At 37.4% G+C, this 19,735-nt stretch overlaps 1 protein-coding gene across 1 annotated transcript; it reads left to right on the forward strand.

Moving 5' to 3' along the window:
• Positions 1-1,544: 1,544 nt before the first annotated feature.
• Positions 1,545-5,492, forward strand: LOC120295007 (probable LRR receptor-like serine/threonine-protein kinase At3g47570). The gene is made up of 3 exons (XM_039316219.1): positions 1,545-4,413; positions 4,610-4,986; positions 5,296-5,492. The coding sequence occupies exons 1-3, from the start codon at positions 1,725-1,727 to the stop codon at positions 5,302-5,304; spliced, it is 3,075 nt and encodes a 1,024-aa protein (XP_039172153.1). The 5' UTR covers positions 1,545-1,724; the 3' UTR covers positions 5,305-5,492.
• The last annotated feature ends 14,243 nt before the right edge of the window (positions 5,493-19,735 follow it).

The following is a 19,735-nucleotide window of genomic DNA, read 5'->3' on the forward strand; positions in this document are numbered from 1 at the left end:
CTACGTAGAAATTACGAGAGCCGTCAATGACTTCGACATTTACCCGGGATAAGAAACTGCTATTTTGGATTCATACTGTTCACAAGCTTCCTAAATGAGTAATGATCCTCTGTTTTGGGACAAAGATAGGATACTCCAGGATAAGAAACTGCTATTTTGGATTCAGCTTTGTCATGTAGAATATTTCAAAGCTTAATTTCCGTGTCAGTGGCAGTTTGACAATGGTGTAGTAGAGTTAGTCTTACTTCTGGTGATGTGATTCCGTGTGTCTGATGTCACAATTAAGAGTTCCTATACTTGTAAACATTACGCAATATTCACTTCCATTCTCCTAAGGATGTGAAACCACTTTTCTACCGTTGGAGAACTGTAACTCCAAGCAACTGTCACTGGTCCAGAAGAAAATACTTGCAATCATGTTTATCTTATGCAGTTTCATTCTCGTCTGCATCCAAGTGTCATGAAATGAAGTCGGCTTTATTTACAACAAAATTGACCCGCAAAATGCATCTCGAGCATTATTGACAGAGAAATACTTGGAGGATAAACCCAAGCCAAAATCAGTAGAGGAGGAGAAGAACAGGGAAGGGATTAGAGATGAAAGCAAATGGGTCAAGACAGCATCCAGCTGTGAGTAGCTGCATTATAAGGAGGAATAACTTGACAAACATTCTAATCTTGGTATTACAGCCACTCCTAGCTTACTTGCTCATTGCAGTGCCGCCACTTCCAGTGCGCTGCATGTTTTTTTAATCAAAAGCTGTGTATTGATCGGCAGCCACTTCCCTAGTCAAAAAGAAGTGCAAACCATGCTACATTCAGAGACCACATGGGTCAAATAATGTTTACTAAAAATGAAAGGAGAACTCCTGGTTCCTGAATTAAACCTAGCCACATATGCACGATGAATAACGGAGTCCTAAACGAATAGGTCACCAACTAATCTTTCAGTCCTTGGTTCAGACATAGTTTTGGAACTGTAGAGCTGCCCGCATCTGCTGCCGCACTAAAATCACAAGGTGAGAGGACCCTTATAGTTTCATTCTAAAAAATGTCCAAGGACAAACCCGTTTCTGCGGACTGATTGTTCTTAGGTCTTTACGTATCTATACGTATTTTAGTTCCTAGGAGACATGAGTCTATAACATCCTGAAGCGATTCCCATTTTCAGATCTTAGTCGGAGCATCCAAGAACGGCCAGGAACATTGATAAGGGCTTGATCTACTCCAGCAATTGAAAGGATAAACAATTCATTAACGGTCTAGAGAAAAAGAAACATGCATTCAAATGTAAAATCCTTTAACATCGAAGATAAAGAAATATGCTTTCCTGCTTCAAAAAAGTCTGCAACATGTGCACATCAGATTGACCCTTCATCGAAGACAAAGAAACAAAAGGTGAAATCTTTTATAAAGAGGCCAGTACTAATTATGTTCACTAATTCAAATGTGAAATATTTTAATATCGAAAAAGAAACATGCGTTCCTACTTCTTTAACATGTTCACATCTGACTGACTCTCATGCGTTTATGGCCGACAAAGTCTTTTCCAGAATCAAGAGTCAATGGTAGAAGATCGGCTTGGGCGGTTCGCTGTTCCATGACCACTGACTGAAGATCATTTACTTCAACGATGTCTTTACTTTTATGAAGATGGGATTCACTGGCCTCTTGTTTCTTCTTGACTTGCTTTCTTAGCTACTCGCTTCCTTTGCCTTTGAGTCATGAAACCTGTGAGCCTTAGTTTTGCAGAGTTTGGATCATGCCACTTGCTCCTTGGGATTGCTCTTGCGCTGTGCTTTAACCGAGTTTCCTGCACCACCAATGAAACAGACAGACTCGCACTGCTTGCCTTTAAGGCCGGCATATCCGAAGATCCTTTTGGGGTGCTCAGCTCATGGAACGATAGCATTGGGTTTTGCCAGTGGTATGGCGTTACATGTGGCAGGAGACATCAGAGGGTCACGGTCCTGGACTTGGAATCACAAGGACTGTTGGGATCAATCTCTCCTCATATCGGAAACCTCAGCTTCTTAGGGGAAATGTGGCTGCAAAACAACAGTTTCAATCAAGAAATCCCTCCACAGCTCGGCCAGTTGCGCCGCCTGCATATTCTGCAATTGACCAGCAACTCGTTAGTTGGCGAAATTCCCAAAAACATATCGAGTTGCTCGGATCTGGTCCTCCTTTGGCTTGGGAAGAACGAACTAACTGGAGAAATTCCTAGAGAGCTTGGGTCATTGCTGAAGCTATTGCAGTTCGCTTTGCATGGTAATAATCTTACCGGGAGTATGCCTTCCTTTATTGGGAACTTATCTTCACTGGAGGTCCTTTTCTTAACCGAGAACAACTTGAGCGGAAGCATTCCCCAAGTTTTAGGCCGCCTTAAAAAATTGCAATTCATTGCCTTTGCAACAAACGGAGTGTCGGGTACGATTCCATCTTCATTACTCAATCTCTCTTCCCTAACTCAGTTTGATGCTGCATACAACGAGATACAGGGGACACTTCCTGCAAGCATAGGTCTCCAACTCCCAGATCTTGTATTTTTTAGCGTTTTCTGGAACCAACTTCAGGGACCAATTCCTCCGTCGATATCAAATTGCACAAAGCTAAATACTCTTCAGCTTGGAAAAAATAGATTTTCTGGAAAAGTACCTTCTTTGGAAAATTTGTATAATCTTAGTTTGCTACAAATCGTTGGTAATCGGCTTGGCGGTGGAGAAACTGAAGACTTGAACTTCCTTTGCTCATTAACCAACAGCAGCAAATTAAGGTACGTGGTAATCGCCACGAACAAGTTTGGCGGGGTGTTGCCTACATGCGTAGGTAATTTATCCATCACTCTCACGACATTTGATGTAAACGAGAATCAAATATCTGGAAAGATTCCAGAAGAAATTGGGAATGTTGTCAACCTGGAAGTGTTGTATATGAATCTCAATAAGCTTTCAGGTGTTATCCCCTCAAAGTTGGGAAATCTACGAAATCTATCAAAACTGGACTTAAGTGATAACAACCTAGGAGGGACTATTCCATCTTCTTTAGGAAATCTAAGCAAGTTGATTGACCTATTCCTTGCTGGGAACAACTTTCATGGGCAAATTCCTTTACCTCTATCAAATTGCCTGTCTCTTAATTTGCTCGATCTATCTAATAACAATCTCAATGGTGCCATACCCCCGCAACTTATGGGTCTTTCATCATTAACAATCATTCTGGACTTATCTCAAAACCATTTGACTGGGGTTCTACCCCTAGAAGTTGGCAACTTGAGAACTTTGACTGCTTTGGATATCTCGAACAATTTATTGGTAGGTGAAATCCCAAGTAGTTTAGGTGATTGCACTTCATTGACATCACTGAGGATGGGAGGCAACTTCTTCCATGGGTTGATTCCTCCATCAATCATATCGTTAGGAGGCATTGAAGAACTAGATCTTTCGTGCAACAATTTATCGGGTCAAATTCCAGAATTTTTAACAGTATTTCGCTCCTTGAAACTTCTAAATTTATCCTACAATAACTTTGAAGGCGTGCTGCCACATGAAGGAGTCTTTAGGAATGCTACTGGTACTTCTATTATTGGGAACAATAAGCTTTGTGGTGGGCTACCGGAATTTCATCTCCCCAATTGCATCTCCAAAAGCTTCAAGAGTAGAAAGATCAATTTAGTGATATTGTCCACTTCTGTCATTCTCGGAGTTCTTGGAATAGCTCTTATTCTAGCTTCTGTATATCTATGTTGGTTGAAGAAGACGGTGATGGAACCAGTTTCAAGTTCAAGGGATGATTCATGTCCAAATGTATCTTATGGAACACTTCTAAAAGCAACCGATGGTTTTTCTTCAACAAATTTGATTGGTGCTGGAAGCTTTGGTTCTGTTTATAGGGGTGTATTTGAGGTCAGTGGAACTACTGTTGCCGTGAAGGTGCTTCATCTAGTCTGTCATGGTGCTTTGAAGAGCTTCAATGTCGAGTGCGAGGCATTAAAGAACATCAGACATCGAAATCTTTTGAAGATATTGACAGTTTGCTCTAGCAGTGATTATCAAGGAAATGATTTTAAGGCCTTAATCTATGAATTCATGGACAATGGTAGCCTAGAACAGTGGCTTCACCCAAGTGCAACATCATCTCATCACAATGGAGTTCCAAGAAAGTTGAATTTCATTCAAAGGATAAATATTGCCATTGGTGTTGCTTCTGCACTGGATTATCTTCATTACCAGTGCCACATCCCCATCATTCATTGTGATCTAAAGCCAAGCAATATCCTCTTAGATTCTGAGATGGTCGCACATGTTGGTGACTTTGGATTGGCGAAATTCCTTTTTGGATCATCTTTTGACACTACAACTAATCAGTTGAGTTCTGTGGGTTTTAGAGGGACAATTGGTTATGCTCCACCAGGTACTCTCTCTCTCTCTCTCTCTCTCTCTCTCTCTCTCTCTTAGAAAGAAAGTTTATTTACCCAAAAAATTATTGATGGTCTTCTCGTTTGAAGTTTGGTAGCGAATAATAATTCTTATAGTCTTACGCACATTAGATTCTGATTGATGATACGCACTCCAAATTTGACCTGCACTTTGATCTCCATGTGTGGCAGAATATGCAATGGGATGCAAGGTTTCAAGAGAAGGTGACGTCTATAGTTACGGCATTCTTTTACTAGAAATGTTCACAAGATTAAGTCCCACCGATGACACCTTTAGAGACAATTGGACTCTTCATAGTTTTGTCGCGAAAGCTTTGCCTGAACGAGTGCTCGAAATCACGGATAGCGCTCTACTTCAAGAAAGAGAGAGCCTTCTAGGTCCCTGTAATCCTCAGCATGACATATTTCAAGAGTGTTTGGTTATGATCTATAATATTGGAGTTGATTGTTCGAACGAAGTGCCTGGAAGACGAATGAGCATTAGCGGAGTTACAAATCAGCTGCATCGGATTAGGGAGAAACTCTTTGCTTCGGGCTTACATCGACAGGTAAATTCTATAACTGAAGAGAGAATCAATCATCCTTTTCTCCTTTAGACCAAAGTCGATGATTATTCATCATCTGCGTCTTTACATATCTAACCTTACACATGGCCTTGGGTGCCTACACATTTTTCAGTACTTTTGGTCTTCTAAAAGCTCTGATTTGCTGCCATGTCATGTAAAAGTGAATCAAAAGTAATTTTTCTTGAGTTGTTTTATTTTTTTTTCCTTTTCATTTGTATGATGCTCATTAAGACGTTTTGTAATTGATTAACTGGTGGAAATCTAATTTAAGGGAAAGCTTGGTTTCTGCAGATCGACTAGGAATGGGCTGCCAGGAATTGAACTAAAGTTCCTAAAGCTATGTTCAGTCAAGCATGAGCAATACTACTGCTCTGGTGGGTGAATAAGGATGTACAGCTTTTCAGCGTACTAGCATGACGTGCAGGGCAGGAATTATCTGGGAATGTTATGTAGAATGATGTTGCATTAGTATTGGGTTATTCTTGGTGTGTAATTGCAAATTCTTCAGCACTACTGTTGTCATTAAATTTTATTCTCGCGTTTTAGAAAAGTTACTTGATCGCCTTTTTTTTAAAGCACCTAATCACATATGCATATGACTTACTATAGTTATATGGACCGGTCATATTTCTTTATATGAGATTCATTAATTGCGTGGATAACCAACTTTCAAAGGTAGAAATCACTGATTAATCAAGAAATTAGTAACTGCCAATATGCTCAAACTTGCTTCTCTACATAGAAAGTGACCATAAACGTGGAGTTATTAAAAATTTATAATTTGAAAGTAAAGGTAGTTTTTATCTAAGTAGCATCGACACTGACACACGACACGCGACACGACACGACACGACAGTCGACACGTCGTTTATAAAAAAACAGATAATTCTGACACATTGGGACACGTTGTATATTAAATAAATATTTTTATATACACATAATAAATTATCACTTTTATGATTATTTCAATCAAATTAATTTAAATCAAATTCATAAATAAATAAATAAATAAGCCTAAAATGAATATACACTAAAAATATCAATCCGTCATTTATTAATATCATTCATTGTTTCAATTTAACAAATTCACTCTATTTCAATAATTCATAAAACTTGAAGAAAAAACAAGCGATCCATATTCTGGACTCATATGTTGGAAGATGAGAAAAAAAACTTAAGGAGTGAATTGTGTATCACGGGAAGTGGGAGTTAGAAAAGAAGAGAAAATTATGTTTTTCTTCTTTCTCCATTTATTATTTTTATTATATATACCATAAAGGGGTTAGGATTGGAGTACTATATGAGAGAACAAGGAAGTATAAGAGATTAACAGATCTATAAAAACAGAGAGTGTATAAAGACTGTAGATAAACTAAATAAAATCGTGAGAATTAAATATAATGTAAAGAGCAAAGGCAATATATAAAATATAAAGTAAGAGTATGCATAAACAAAAACCAACCATGAAGGTGGTATGAACTTGTATTATATAAAGCTGAAAAGCTGAAATTACATGTATTGAAGGATGCAGAAACTAAAGCATCAAGTCATCCACTAGGGCGGTAATCCGCACTCCAGGGAGTATTGATGTTTGTAATACAAGAAATGGTTAACCAACTATCATGTAAGTTGGTAACCCTGTATAAAATTATGTATATGAAAAACTAACTTACTTTGAAACCAGGGGATACAAGGTAAGAGAGCTTGGAGATGGAAGAGATGAGGGTGAAGATGGAAGAGATGATGGTTTACGAGTGGGAGAGGGAGGAAGAAGAGAGAAATCTGGAAAAATTTCGAGTCCCCCTTTCTTATGTCGTGAGAGTGTATTTATAGCGGGTGCTACAGTAAAAGTGCTACAGTGCTAAACAGTGTAAAGTGAACAGTACTGAATGAAAAGTGTAAAGTGAATAGTGTATGAACAGTGTATACCTATCATGCTACAGTGTATAGCCTTTGCGCCGCTGTAACAGTATCGGCACGTGATGTCTTGATTTTAATCTCTGTCTAGGTTGATTCCGTAGCAGTCGTCTTCATTGGTGTTTCCACTGTGATGTGACTGTGAGGATTCGTCTGTTTTGTCTTAAGATTTGGAGGATCCACATTGTGATCCTTCCACTTCAGAGAGCATTGTTCTGAGGATGTTGTAGTATTCCTCCTTGCTCTAGACTGCAGCCAGTGTTGCACTTGCAATGGATTTTTCTGGTAGAAAAGATGTATTTGATGGGACTGTGGTTATTTGATTTTTCTGGCTATTTAGCCATGTCTTAACCGCAGTCTCGGATCCTTGTTCATGTCTATTGAATCCATCCCACCATTTGGTCTTGTATTTTCGGACAAATATTGGTATTGAATTAGTGGATGTAATGTATTCAAATTCCCAGGCTGTTACCCATGAGATTTTGAATATTATGAAGAAATGCATAAGGCATATGAATCTTAAATCATGTTGATTTGGTACAAAGTGTTTACGAAATGTTTGGTATCCTTGATTGACTGTGGGGTGTAGTATAATGTCCAAGGGACCAAAGAAATCCCACCAGGAACTGAACCAGTTTGGTAGGCTTTGTCTTGGGAAGTTGTCTTTGAAGAATACTAGCCAATTATGTTGGAAATTTGTATTTTGTCTGTAGAAGACATTCCACCAGGCTTGTTGGTAGTCCCAGTAGGTACACGAAGAGGAATATGGTAGGATTTGGGTGAGTCTAGTTTGGAATTTTCTGGGTGTATGGGGTGAATCTCCCCAGTGTAAGGGGTGTATGATTTTACTGATGGATATAGTGGAGTATAGGGTGTTTTCTGTATTGGTTTTGTCAGCAAAGTGAGTAAACCTTGCCGATTCTGTCTCCATTAAGATTTGTTCATAATAAGCAAGGGTTTTGTTTGTATTGTGTGGTTTAAAAAATCAGTTTTTTGGGAAGATGTTTTTTGCGAATATGTTTGGATTATCATCGTAAAATCCATCTTCTACAGTCAATATTTTTTGAAAGGATGTTTTGGGAAAATTTTTTGATCTTTGAGAATGAGGGGTTGCCTGTGGCCTAATAACCACCTCATTCAAAATTCTTTTGTATTCCGCTTGTTTTTGTGTAGCAAGCGGGGAAGGATTGTTACTTACCTCGATGGCACTAGATGGCTCTTTCTTTACGTCTTTTTGTAAAGACTAGGCAAGTAACAAAATTGTTTCTTTTGGTAGCATGTCGGCTAACTGATTAAAGGCTAGCATGGGTTCAGATGATATGGGTTATATTTTCAAAGGTGTTTGTTGTAAGAATGTCTGGTTGTTTTCTGCCATTTGGAGCCATGTCTTGACGGATGTTAAGCCTTTTGGCTTTGGTGGTGTAGTGGAGGGTTCGGCAGTGGCTTTGCCTTTGCCTTTATCTTTGTCTTTTTTGGATCTTGGCATATTGGTATCCCCTGTAAAAATTCTCCTGTGAGAAAATCAGGTAATGAATTTGAAGAACCATTTATGAATTCAATGTCAAAATCAAATACTGAAAGTATGGCTTGCCATCTGGCAAAAATCTGTTTTGATGCAATGTTTAAAACTTCCTTTTGTGAAATGTCTTTGGTTGATTTGCAATCAATTCTCAAGAGAAATTTTTGATTCAGTAAATCTCCTTGGAATTTTGATATAGATAAAACTATAGCAAGTATTTCCTTTTTAATAGTAGAATAATTTTGTTGAGTGGAATTCCAATGTTTTGATATAAATTGAACAACTTGTTCTTTGTTGTTATTAACTTATTTGAGAATGCCACCATATCCTAATTCTGAAGCATATGTTTCAACTATTTTGAAAGTGGAAGGGTCAGCAAGGTGTAAGCATGGTATATCTTTCACATGCATTTTTATTTGTTTGACAATGTCAGTATGGACAGAGGTCCAGGGTGGAGGATCCTTACGTAACCTTTGGTGTAAAGGCTTACAAAGGATATTTATATTGAGAAAGAAATCTAAAATATAATTGAGACTACCCAAAAACCTTTGTAATTGAGTTTTTTCTTTAATCTCATCTGGAAATTTATCGGTAAAAGAAATTGATCTTTCTATTGGGGTTATAGTACCTAGATGGATGTAATGACCCAGACCCTTCACATATTAGATAGGAACCAAGATCTCCTATCCAATATGCGTTGCAAATCCTTAGGGAGATTTAGATAATACAAAGAACTCTTCCTTCAAAGGCTTCTTATTAGACCTGATTGTAATGAACCCTTTTGGAAAGAAAAATTCTTAGCTGGTTTACCCCAAATTATAGGTGATCAAGTTAGAGATAAAATTAGAGAAGAATACAATGGCCAAATACCTTATGATCTTATTTCTTATGGAGAAATAGTCTCTTATGTTTACAGACAAAGAACATAAATGTGTATCAGAGCCAGTGGGAATGTATAGATAGTCTTTGTAAGAACATACTCATAGATCGAGAGCCATTCGTTGGCATCCTTCTTGTTTCTACAGAGTGGTCTAGGCCGTAAGTCTCTAAGTGACTATTAGACCGTTGATTTAGCTCTGTAACGGTTCTGAAGAATGAATAGTTCCGATCTTAAGTATGAGCTTACATAGAAGATCTACATCTTCCTCTAGTTCTCTATCACAAATGGACTCAGATCCAAGTCCTATACATAGAGAAGAAGTAAGGATAGAAGATTTCAACAAATCTATAGAGAATTGGGAAATTCCTAAAATACAGCTTAAAGAAATATACAAACAATCAAAATTGAAATTTTTTAAAAAATCAGACTATGTCATAGCCACCGAAGAAAGAGATGTTCCTCTTTCTAATTCCTATGAAAAAATACATCTTTTAAACAAAGAGTCCATCCAAAAGCATAAACAAAAATACAATTACATTCATATAGGACTAGTCCAAATAGGAGTTAAACCTCTTACAAAAGGTCTTAATACTTCCATCCTCTTAGTTTTACGAGATTCACGTCTCTTAAACTATGATGAATCCATCCTTGGTACAGTGGAGACAAGTCTCTGCAAAGGACCTATACATTTTGACTGTTACCCCAATTTCTCTGTATCCCTCAAGGATAAAAACATTCTTAGAGCCCTCACACTCCAAATAAAAACCCATAATTACAAAGTGGCAGATGGATCTATCCCTTTAGCCCTTGTTTATAGAATCCATTACAAAGCTATGGCCTCCGCCTTTGGAGAAAATGCTTTTAAACATAGTCCTAGAGGAGAAACACTTCTCCTCTAGACTGACATTTCTAGAGCTAATACAACCATTCCTAGATCCATTAATTGGAACCAAGTCACTTTACCAGAACAATGGGAATTAGAAAATCAAATTTCCCAACAAGTTGTTAAAAATACTAATCCGACTAATGTCGTCCAATATCTAGAAGGAAGAGTGACCATTAGATTTCCTAGAAGATCTTTTGATTCAAGATCTAGTCCTTCTTTTCATACATCTTATACAAGGTTGATAAATCTTAATCCCAATCTTCCGCCTATAATCACCATCCCTCCAAGTACTCATAGAAACACTCCTCCTCCTAGTATGCATAGAGACACTCCCACACACGATACAACACCTTTACCTCCTTCCACCAGTAGAAGTAATCATGAGACACCACTTGAACCGGAAATTAGTGGTTTAGATAATAGATCAGTGATTTCCAGGCCAGTTTATCAACAAAACCAGCCTGAACCAGTCCTAGAAAATACAGATTCTCCTCATTATTCTCCTACTTATTCACAAATGATAGATGCCGAGCTTAATGTTTTAGAAAAACATTTTGAACCAAACAAAGCTTTTCTTAATAAAGAATTTAATTATGAAGACAACAAACAAATTAGAGAATGGTTCTTCAAAACCTTTGCTGATAAAGCAAAAGACATCAAACAAAAATATTACAACTACATATATGACTATGAAGTCCATATATTCTTCTTTGATTGGTTAGAAGAACAATTCCTTGAACCAAAAGAAATACTTGTTTTAGATCATCATTATAAATGGAAACTTGATTATGGTGAAACCGTAGAATCCAATCATCCACCCCTTAGGAGAATAAAAATACAACATGGAGATAGCGAGGTTACAGCCACTCCTTTTAGGCTTCCAGACAAAGGAGACTCTTTTTACACTCACAAAGTTATTGAACAAAACAATTTTACTAATCAACATTTGGTAACCATAGGAAAACAGTTAAATAGGATAGAATCTACCATCTAGAATCCTACTCAACTCATTACACCACAAGTCGACACACTCAAAAGGCCCATTTTCAAAGCCTTTGAATTCCCAAAAAACCTTAGCCCGGAGTTTGCCAAAGCCATAGAACAAAAGAAAAAACTCCTAGGAAAATCAAAGCTAGAGTCTGCTCCTATTATAGACACCCCTAAATTCCAGAATCTTATCATTAAAGACACTCCGGACCAACCCATTATCAGTACCTTGACCAAACACTCTGGTGACTCTAATAATGAATCGGTCGCTGAGATTAATATACTCAATTGGAGGCAACCTCAGAAGCTTTATTATAGTAGAGCTACTCCACCTGATATTGCCCAAGAAGAATCATCATAGAAAATACATAATAAATACTCTCCTGACGCCATTTATGAATAGAATATAGATGGTGTTGTCGAAAGCAATATCATGAATATTTTAAATAACATGGTAATGCTTGCCAATGCCTACAAAACTCAGCAAGATGTTTCTGATCATGCTGTTGCTAATCTCTTAGTAGCCGGGTTTACTGGACAACTAAAAGGTTGGTGGGATAATTATTTGACTGATGAACAAAGAATACAAATTTTAACTGCCCATAAAATCGATGACTTTGGCCAACGCATGGATGATGATCAAGGACATCTCATCCAAGATGCGGTGAATACTCTTATCTATTCTATTTCACAACACTTCATAGGAGACCCTTCACATATTAGAGATAGGAACCAAGATCTCCTATCTAATATGCGCTGCAAATCCTTAGGGAGATTTAGAGAATACAAAGAACTCTTCCTTCAAAGGGTTCTTATCAGACCTAATTGCAATCAACCCTTTTGGAAAGAAAAATTCTTAACTGGTTTACCTCAAATTATAAGTGATCAAGTTAGAGATAAAATTAGAGAATAATACAATGGCCAAATACCTTATGATCTTCTTTCTTATAGAGAAATAGTCTCTTATGTTTACAGACAAGGAACACAAATGTGTAATACTATCAAATTACAAAGACAGCTTAAGGAAAAACAATCTCTCACCAATAGGAGTCTATGAGACTTTTGTGCTCAATACGACCCCTCTTATAATGAAAAAACAAAACCAAAATGTAAGGGAACTTGTCCTTCTGAGAAAGAAACAAAGAAACATCACAACAAACCTCAACCTCGTAGGAATAAACAAAGACACCAGAATAACTAAAATAGACCTCATACTGATAGGAAAAATTTTAAAGACATCAAATGTTATTCTTGTGGTAGAAAAGGTCATATTTCAAAATATTGTAGGATTAATAAAAAATTAAATGAACTCTCTCTTGACGACAATACTCTTAACCAGTTAAACATCTTCATAGAAAATGGTGATACTTCTTATGATGAACTTCTTGAGGAAGAAGGTCTTCAGATTAATGAAATAGATTCCTCTTCTGACTCTGACACCTCTCTAGAAAAACCCGTTCCTAAAATAAACATGTTAACAAAAGAAGAAGAATTTCTCCTTAGCACTGCTGATAAGATCACTGACCCAGAAGCCAAGAAAGAATACCTAGATAGACTACATTATTCCTTGAATATTACCTCTAAACCCAATACTTCATACAATTTAAAAGACATCTTGAATAGAAACAAAAAACCCCAATCCAGACTCGTTAATATAAATGACCTCCAAAATGAAATAAACCAACAAAAATTAGAAATTCAAGCCTTGAAAGCAACACAATTAGAAATGAAAAAAGAGATTTCTGACATAAAATCTCTTGTCATAAAAGGAAAGACAAAATTAGAAGACCAAAACGAAATCACCAATACATCAGATATTTCGGACCCAGCCTTCCTTATGCTATTAACAGAAATAACATCTAGGAAATAGATAATAAATATTATGATAAAAATCAACAATGAGTTTATTATTGAAACAATAGCACTCTTTGATACAGGAGCTGATCTCAATTGCATCAAAGAAGGCCTTGTTCCAACAATATACTTTGATAAAACTTCAGAATCTTTAAAATCAGCCTCATGTGATAAACTTAATATCCAATACAAATTATCATAAGCCTTAATAATAAAAGATCAAATGTCTTACAAAACATCTTTTCTTTTAGTAAAAAAATATGAGGCAACAGGTAATCCTTGGAACACCTTTCATACAATTAATCCAACATTTTACAGTTACTAACGAATGCATTGAAACCCATGCTCTAAACAGAAAAATCACCTTCAACTTCATAATAAAACCACAAAAGAGAAGCCTAAATATTTTACAAGAACATTGTATTTCAGAAATAAATTGCCTTATAAAAGACAAAGAAAACCAGCTTGAATTCTTAAAAGAAGATTTAGAATTCAAAAGAATAGAAGAAAATCTTATAAAACCAAACATCATAGAAAAGATAGCTTCCCTACAAAAACACATAGAAAAAACTATATGCTCTACTCTACCCAATGCCTTTTGGGAAAGAAAGAAGCATATCGTTGACTTACCTTATGAACAAGATTTTTCTAAAAACAAAATACCTACCAAAGCTCGCCCGACACAAATGAATCAAGAAGTTTTGAAATTCTGTCAAGCAGAAATACAAGATCTTTTGAATAAAAAACTCATAAGAAAAAGCCAATCACCATAGAGTTGTTCTGCTTTTTATGTCAATAAAAATGCTGAACTAGAAAGAGGAGTTCCCAGGTTAGTTATTAATTATAAACCTCTTAATACAGCCCTTAGGTGGATAAGATATCCTATACCCAATAAAAAAGATTTGCTAAACAAACTTTGTAGATCAAAAATATTTTCAAAATTTGACATGAAGTCAGGATTTTGGCAAATATAGGTCGGTGAAAAAGATAAATACAAGACAGCCTTTACAGTCCCTTTTGGTCAATACGAGTGGAATGTTATGCCATTCGGTCTCAAAAATGCCCCTTCAGAATTCTAGAGAATCATGAATGACATCTTCAATCCTTATTCAGAATACATCATAGTCTATATAGATGATGTTCTTGTGTTTTCCCCTAATATAGAACAGCATTTAAAGCATCTTTCTATTTTCATAAAAATAATCATACAAAATGGTTTAGTAATTTCTCCTACTAAAATTGCACTCTTCCAGACCAGAATTAGATTTATGGGTCATTACATCTATCTAGGTACTATAACCCCAATAGAAAGATCAATTTCTTTTACCGATAAATTCCCAGATGAGATTAAAGACAAAACTCAATTACAAAGGTTTTTGGGTAGTCTCAATTATATTTTAGATTTCTTTCCCAATATAAATATCCTTTGTAAGCCTTTACACCAAAGGTTACGTAAGGATCCTCCACCCTGGACCTCTGTCCATACTGACATTGTCAAACAAATAAAAATGCATGTGAAACATATACCATGCTTACACCTTGCTGACCCTTCCACTTTTAAAATAGTTGAAATAGATGCTTCAGAATTAGGATATGGTGGCATTCTCAAACAAGTTAATAACAACAAAGAACAAGTTGTTCAATTTATATCAAAACATTGGAATTCCACTCAACAAAATTATTCTACTATTAAAAAGGAAATACTTGCTATAGTTTTATCTATATCAAAATTCCAAGGAGATTTACTGAATCAAAAATTTCTCTTGAGAATTGATTGCAAATCAGCCAAAGACATTTTACAAAAGGACATTTTAAACATTGCATCAAAACAGATTTTTGCCAGATGGCAAGCCATACTTTCAGTATTTGATTTTGACATTGAATTCATAAATGGTTATTCAAATTCATTACCTGATTTTCTCACAAGAGAATTTTTACAGGGGATACCAATAAGCCAAGATCCAAAAAAGACAAAGATAAAGGCAAAGGCAAAGCCACTGCCGAATCCTCCAATACACCACCAAAGCCAAAAGGCTTAACATCCGTCAAGACATGGCTCCAAATGGCAGAAAACAACCAGACATTCTTACAACAAACACCTTTGAAAATAGAACCCATATCATCCGAACCCATGCTAGCCTTTAATCGGTTAGCCGACATGCTACCAAAAGAAACAATTTTGTTACTTGCCCAGTCTTTACAAAAAGACGTAAAGAAAGAGCCATCTAGTGCCATCGAGGTAAGTAACAATCCTTCCTCGCTTGCTACACAAAAACAAGCGGAATACAAAAGAATTTCGAATGAGGTGGTTATTACGCCACAGGCAACCCCTCATTCTCAAATATCAAAAATTTTCCCCAAAACATCATTTCAAAAAATACTGACTGTAGAAGATGGATTTTACGATGATAATCCAAACAAATTCGCAAAAAACATCTTCCCAAAAAAACTGGTTTTTTAAACCACATAATACAAACAAAACCCTTACTTATTATGAACAAATCTTAGTGGAGAAAGAATCGGCAAGGTTTACTCACTTTGCTGACAAAACCAATACAGAAAACACCCTATACTCCACTATATTCATCAGTAAAATCATACATCCCTTACACTGGGGAGATTCACCCCATACACCCAGAAAATTCCAAACTAGACTCACCCAAATCCTACCATATTCCTCTTCGTATACCTACTGGGACTACCAACAAGCCTGGTGGAATGTCTTCTACAGACAAAATACAAATTTCCAACATACTTGGCTAGTATTCTTCAATAACAACTTCCCAAGACAAAGCCTACCAAACTGGTTCAGTTCCTAGTGGGATTTCTTTAGTCCCTTGGACATTATACTACACCCCACAGTTAATCAAGGATATCAAACATTTCGTAAACACTTTGTACCAAATCAACATAATTCAAGATTCATATGCCTTATGCATTTATTCATAATATTCAAAATCTCATGGGTAACAGCCTGGGAATTTGAATACATTACATCCACCAATTCAATATCAATACTTGTCCAAAAATACAAGACCAAATGGTGGGATGGATTTAATAGACATGAACAAGGATCCGAGACTGCGGTTAAGCCATGGCTAAATAGTCAGAAAAATCAAATAACCACAGTCCCATCAAATACATCTTTTCTACAAGAAAAATCCATTGCAAGTGCAGCACTGGCTGCAGTCAGAGCAAGGAGGAATACTGCAACATCCTCAGAACAATGCTCTCTGAAGCGGAAGGATCACAATGTGGATCCTCCAAATCTCAAGACAAAACAGACGAATCCTCACAGTCACATCATAGTGAAAACACCAATGAAGACGACTGCTACGGAATCAACCTAGACAGAGATTAAAATCAAGACATCACATGCCGACACTGTTATAGCGGCGCAAAAGCTATACACTGTAGCATAATAGGCATATACTGTTCATACACTATTCACTTTACATTGTTCACTCAGTACTGCTCACTTTACACTGTTCAGCACTGTAGCTTTTTTACTGTAGCACCCACTATAAATACACTCTCACGACACAAGAAAGGGGGACTCGAAATTTTTCCAGATTTCTCTCTTCTTCCTCCCACTCCCACTTGTAAACCATCATCTCTTCCATCTTCACCCTCATCTCTTCCATCTCCAAGCTCTCTTACCTTGTATCCCCTGGTTTCAAAGTAAGTTAATTTTTCATATACATAGTTTTATACATGGTTACCAACTTACATGATAGTTGGTTAACCATTTCTTGTATTACAAACATCAATACTTCCTGGAGTGTGGATTACCGCCCTAGTGGATGACTTGATGCTTTAGTTTCTGCATCCTTCAATACATGTAATTTCAGCTTTTCAGCTTTATATAATACAAGTTCATACCACCTTCATGGTTGGTTTTTGTTTATGCATACTCTTACTTTATATTTTATATATTGCCTTTGCTCTTTATATTATATTTAATTCTCGCGATTTTATTTAGTTTATCTACAGTCTTTATACACTCTCTGTTCTTATAGATCTGTTAATCTCTTATACTTCCTTATTCTCTCATATAGTACTCCGATCCTAACCCCTTTATGGTATATATATATATTGACCTCTCATTTGTTGAATTTTTAAAATTGACCTCGATATCAAAATTCTGACTCGAGTGTCGGAGAGTATCGAGAAAGTTGACCAAGTGTCGGATTTTCCGACATGTGTTGACGGAGTGTTGAAAAGTGTCAGAGAGTGTCGGGGACGTGTCGAAATGTTCGACACGACACGAATGCTCTTGGAGAGAGTGTCAATGCTTCATAGCTTTTTATCATGACAAAATTAGTGGTCACCGAAATGCAAACGCCTTCTTTCCATGGTGAAAACTTATTGGCCGAGTTAAAAGACTTACTTAGTAAAATACTCTCTTGCTAGAGCAGCACTCCGAGCTAACCTCTTAGTATAATTGCATACCCAAATTTTGTATGGAAGTTATTAATATCGTGGAGAAAATTATAAACTATTAATAGGGCAATAATAATTTTCTTCTTAAAGAAACTGCTCACATTGAAGAATAACTAGATATTATGGGTGATTGGTTCTCGAGTCTCAAAATCGGGAACCATCGATCCGATCTAATAGAGCTGGTCACTATTTTTTTCATAGTTCTATCCAGAAATCTCATTATCCAAAACATAACAATGAACAAATTCAAAGCTCTAGACAAATCCTATACTTCCATTTGGATATCTTATTATCCAATTACAGGCTCTTATTTCTTCGGAAACAATAAACTGAACCGACTAATTTTTTTTAAAATAGAAAAATAAGTATATGTAATCAGTCCGATTCGGTATTTCTTGGAATTGGGAACCAGATTACCTGGACACCAATTCCACTTTTAAGAAATGGGAATTAGACCCTTTCAGGAATCAAACCCAACTGGCCAGTTCGGTCCAGTCCGAGTGGTACCTAGTTCGAGGCGTCCGTTTTGCACATCCCTACTAGTTACTTCATTATAACTGATTTTAAAAAGTTGCGAGGTGGATATTGCAAAAAATCGAGATACCGCGGCGGCAAATCGCAACATCCTCAAAAACCTAGGGGGCATGATGTAATCTTTCCCCCAAGAGACCCACAAAGTCTTGACACTCTATGGGAGTCTGCTGCACTTACACAAATTCCCACGCCGGTTCGAGAGGCGATCTTGCACTCACGCACGTAGATTGGGATTTGGTTCGACCTGTAGGTCCTCGCAGTGGCCCTGCTCTCTACTCCAGCGCTCTTCGATCTGGTGTTGACCAGGGTCGATCGGCGCGTGAGTCTCTCTCTCCTCTTCTCTGTTTGCCCGGCGAGCTCGCGACTGTTAGCTCTTCGATCAGGCTCGTATTGAGCAGGTTTTAAAGGGGTTTCTGGTTTTGAGGTCTTTAAGATGTGATTGCTTTTGCCGTGAAGTTTGAACTAGTTCCAATGCCATCGGTGTCGTTGATGTGCGATTCGCGAATCAAGTATCGAGAGATGCGCCGTGAGGCCTTCGTTGTTTGAAACAGATGAGAGGAGGCGGGCTCTGAGGATGTGTAGGTTTTGTAGGGTTGTTTGCATTTTAGAGCATTTGAACTCGTGTCGAATGATTGGGCTGTGTGATAATGGTTCTTTACTTCTTTTTTTTTGGTCGAAGAGATATTTTTATTTAAGTAGTCATAACATTACAGCCAGAGTTTGCAGAATTACCACAAAAACTAACATGACATCCACATGCGATAGCGTCAGCCGCTACAAGGTCTTACAGAATAAAAGGAGTGAAGATGTTCCAATTGCGGGCTAGGTCAGATCAGCCATGGACTTTTGCGGCCCGGTCCCGCAGCCTCCGTTGGCCTCCCTTTCAGCAGTGGAGTTGCACCTTTGTAGGGTAAACAGCAAGTAGCGTTTCCAGTTCTTCAAAGAGCGCCCTTTCTTCCCATGGCAGCCGTTTTCTCTGTCGAATCGTGTTGATCAAGATCTCGCAATCAGATTCAATCACTATATTTGCCATATTGAGACCAAGATGCAGTAGGTGATGCAGAGTAAAGGTGAGGGCCTGCACTTCCGTTTGGAACGCTGTAGCTGCAGGAAAGCTCGTAGTATATACATCTGTGAGGATTCCTTGATGATTTCTGCTAATGCACGCCATGGTGCCTTCTCGGTTACCTGGATGATAAGATCCGTCGATGTTGCATTTCAGTTGTCCGCGATCTGGTGGTCTCCACAGGTGTCCCCATTTCGACAGCAGCAACCTGTGATCGTGTTTGGCGTTGAGCAGGAGTGTTCTGTATACGATGTTGTGCAATGGCATCTTCAATAGCCCGATCCGGGTCGGAACGCTTACAGCGAAAGATCCAGTTGTTGCGCATACACCAAATTTGCCACAAGACCTGCGCAATCATTTCCAGTCGAGGTAAGAGTCGAGCATTTTTTTCCCTATCTGTGATCCAGCCATCGAATCGATGTATTGTGTATGGTGAAACTGATATGTTGAGCTGAGGATGAGTCCATATTCTGTTTGTCCATGAGCAGAAGAAGAAAATGTGTTCTATGGTTTTTGGGGACTACTGATTGCATAGATGGTAGATAGGGTCAGTGGAAATATGACGGTGAAATAAGTTAGCTCTAATGGCAAGGGCACTGTGGCTAGCTGTCCATAAAAAGGTACGGATCTTTGGTGCTGTGTGCA

This window comes from Eucalyptus grandis, chromosome 6, assembly GCF_016545825.1.
Source record: "Eucalyptus grandis isolate ANBG69807.140 chromosome 6, ASM1654582v1, whole genome shotgun sequence".
Classification (NCBI taxonomy): domain Eukaryota; kingdom Viridiplantae; phylum Streptophyta; class Magnoliopsida; order Myrtales; family Myrtaceae; genus Eucalyptus; species Eucalyptus grandis.

Excerpts from the sequence above, each read along its gene's own strand:
- LOC120295007 (XM_039316219.1), top strand. The coding sequence starts at position 1,725 with ATGAAACCTGTGAGCCTTAGTTTTGCAGAGTTTGGATCATGCCACTTG. Across the intron at positions 4,414-4,609 it reads AATTGGTTATGCTCCACCAG|AATATGCAATGGGATGCAAG; the intron begins GTACTCTCTCTC and ends CATGTGTGGCAG.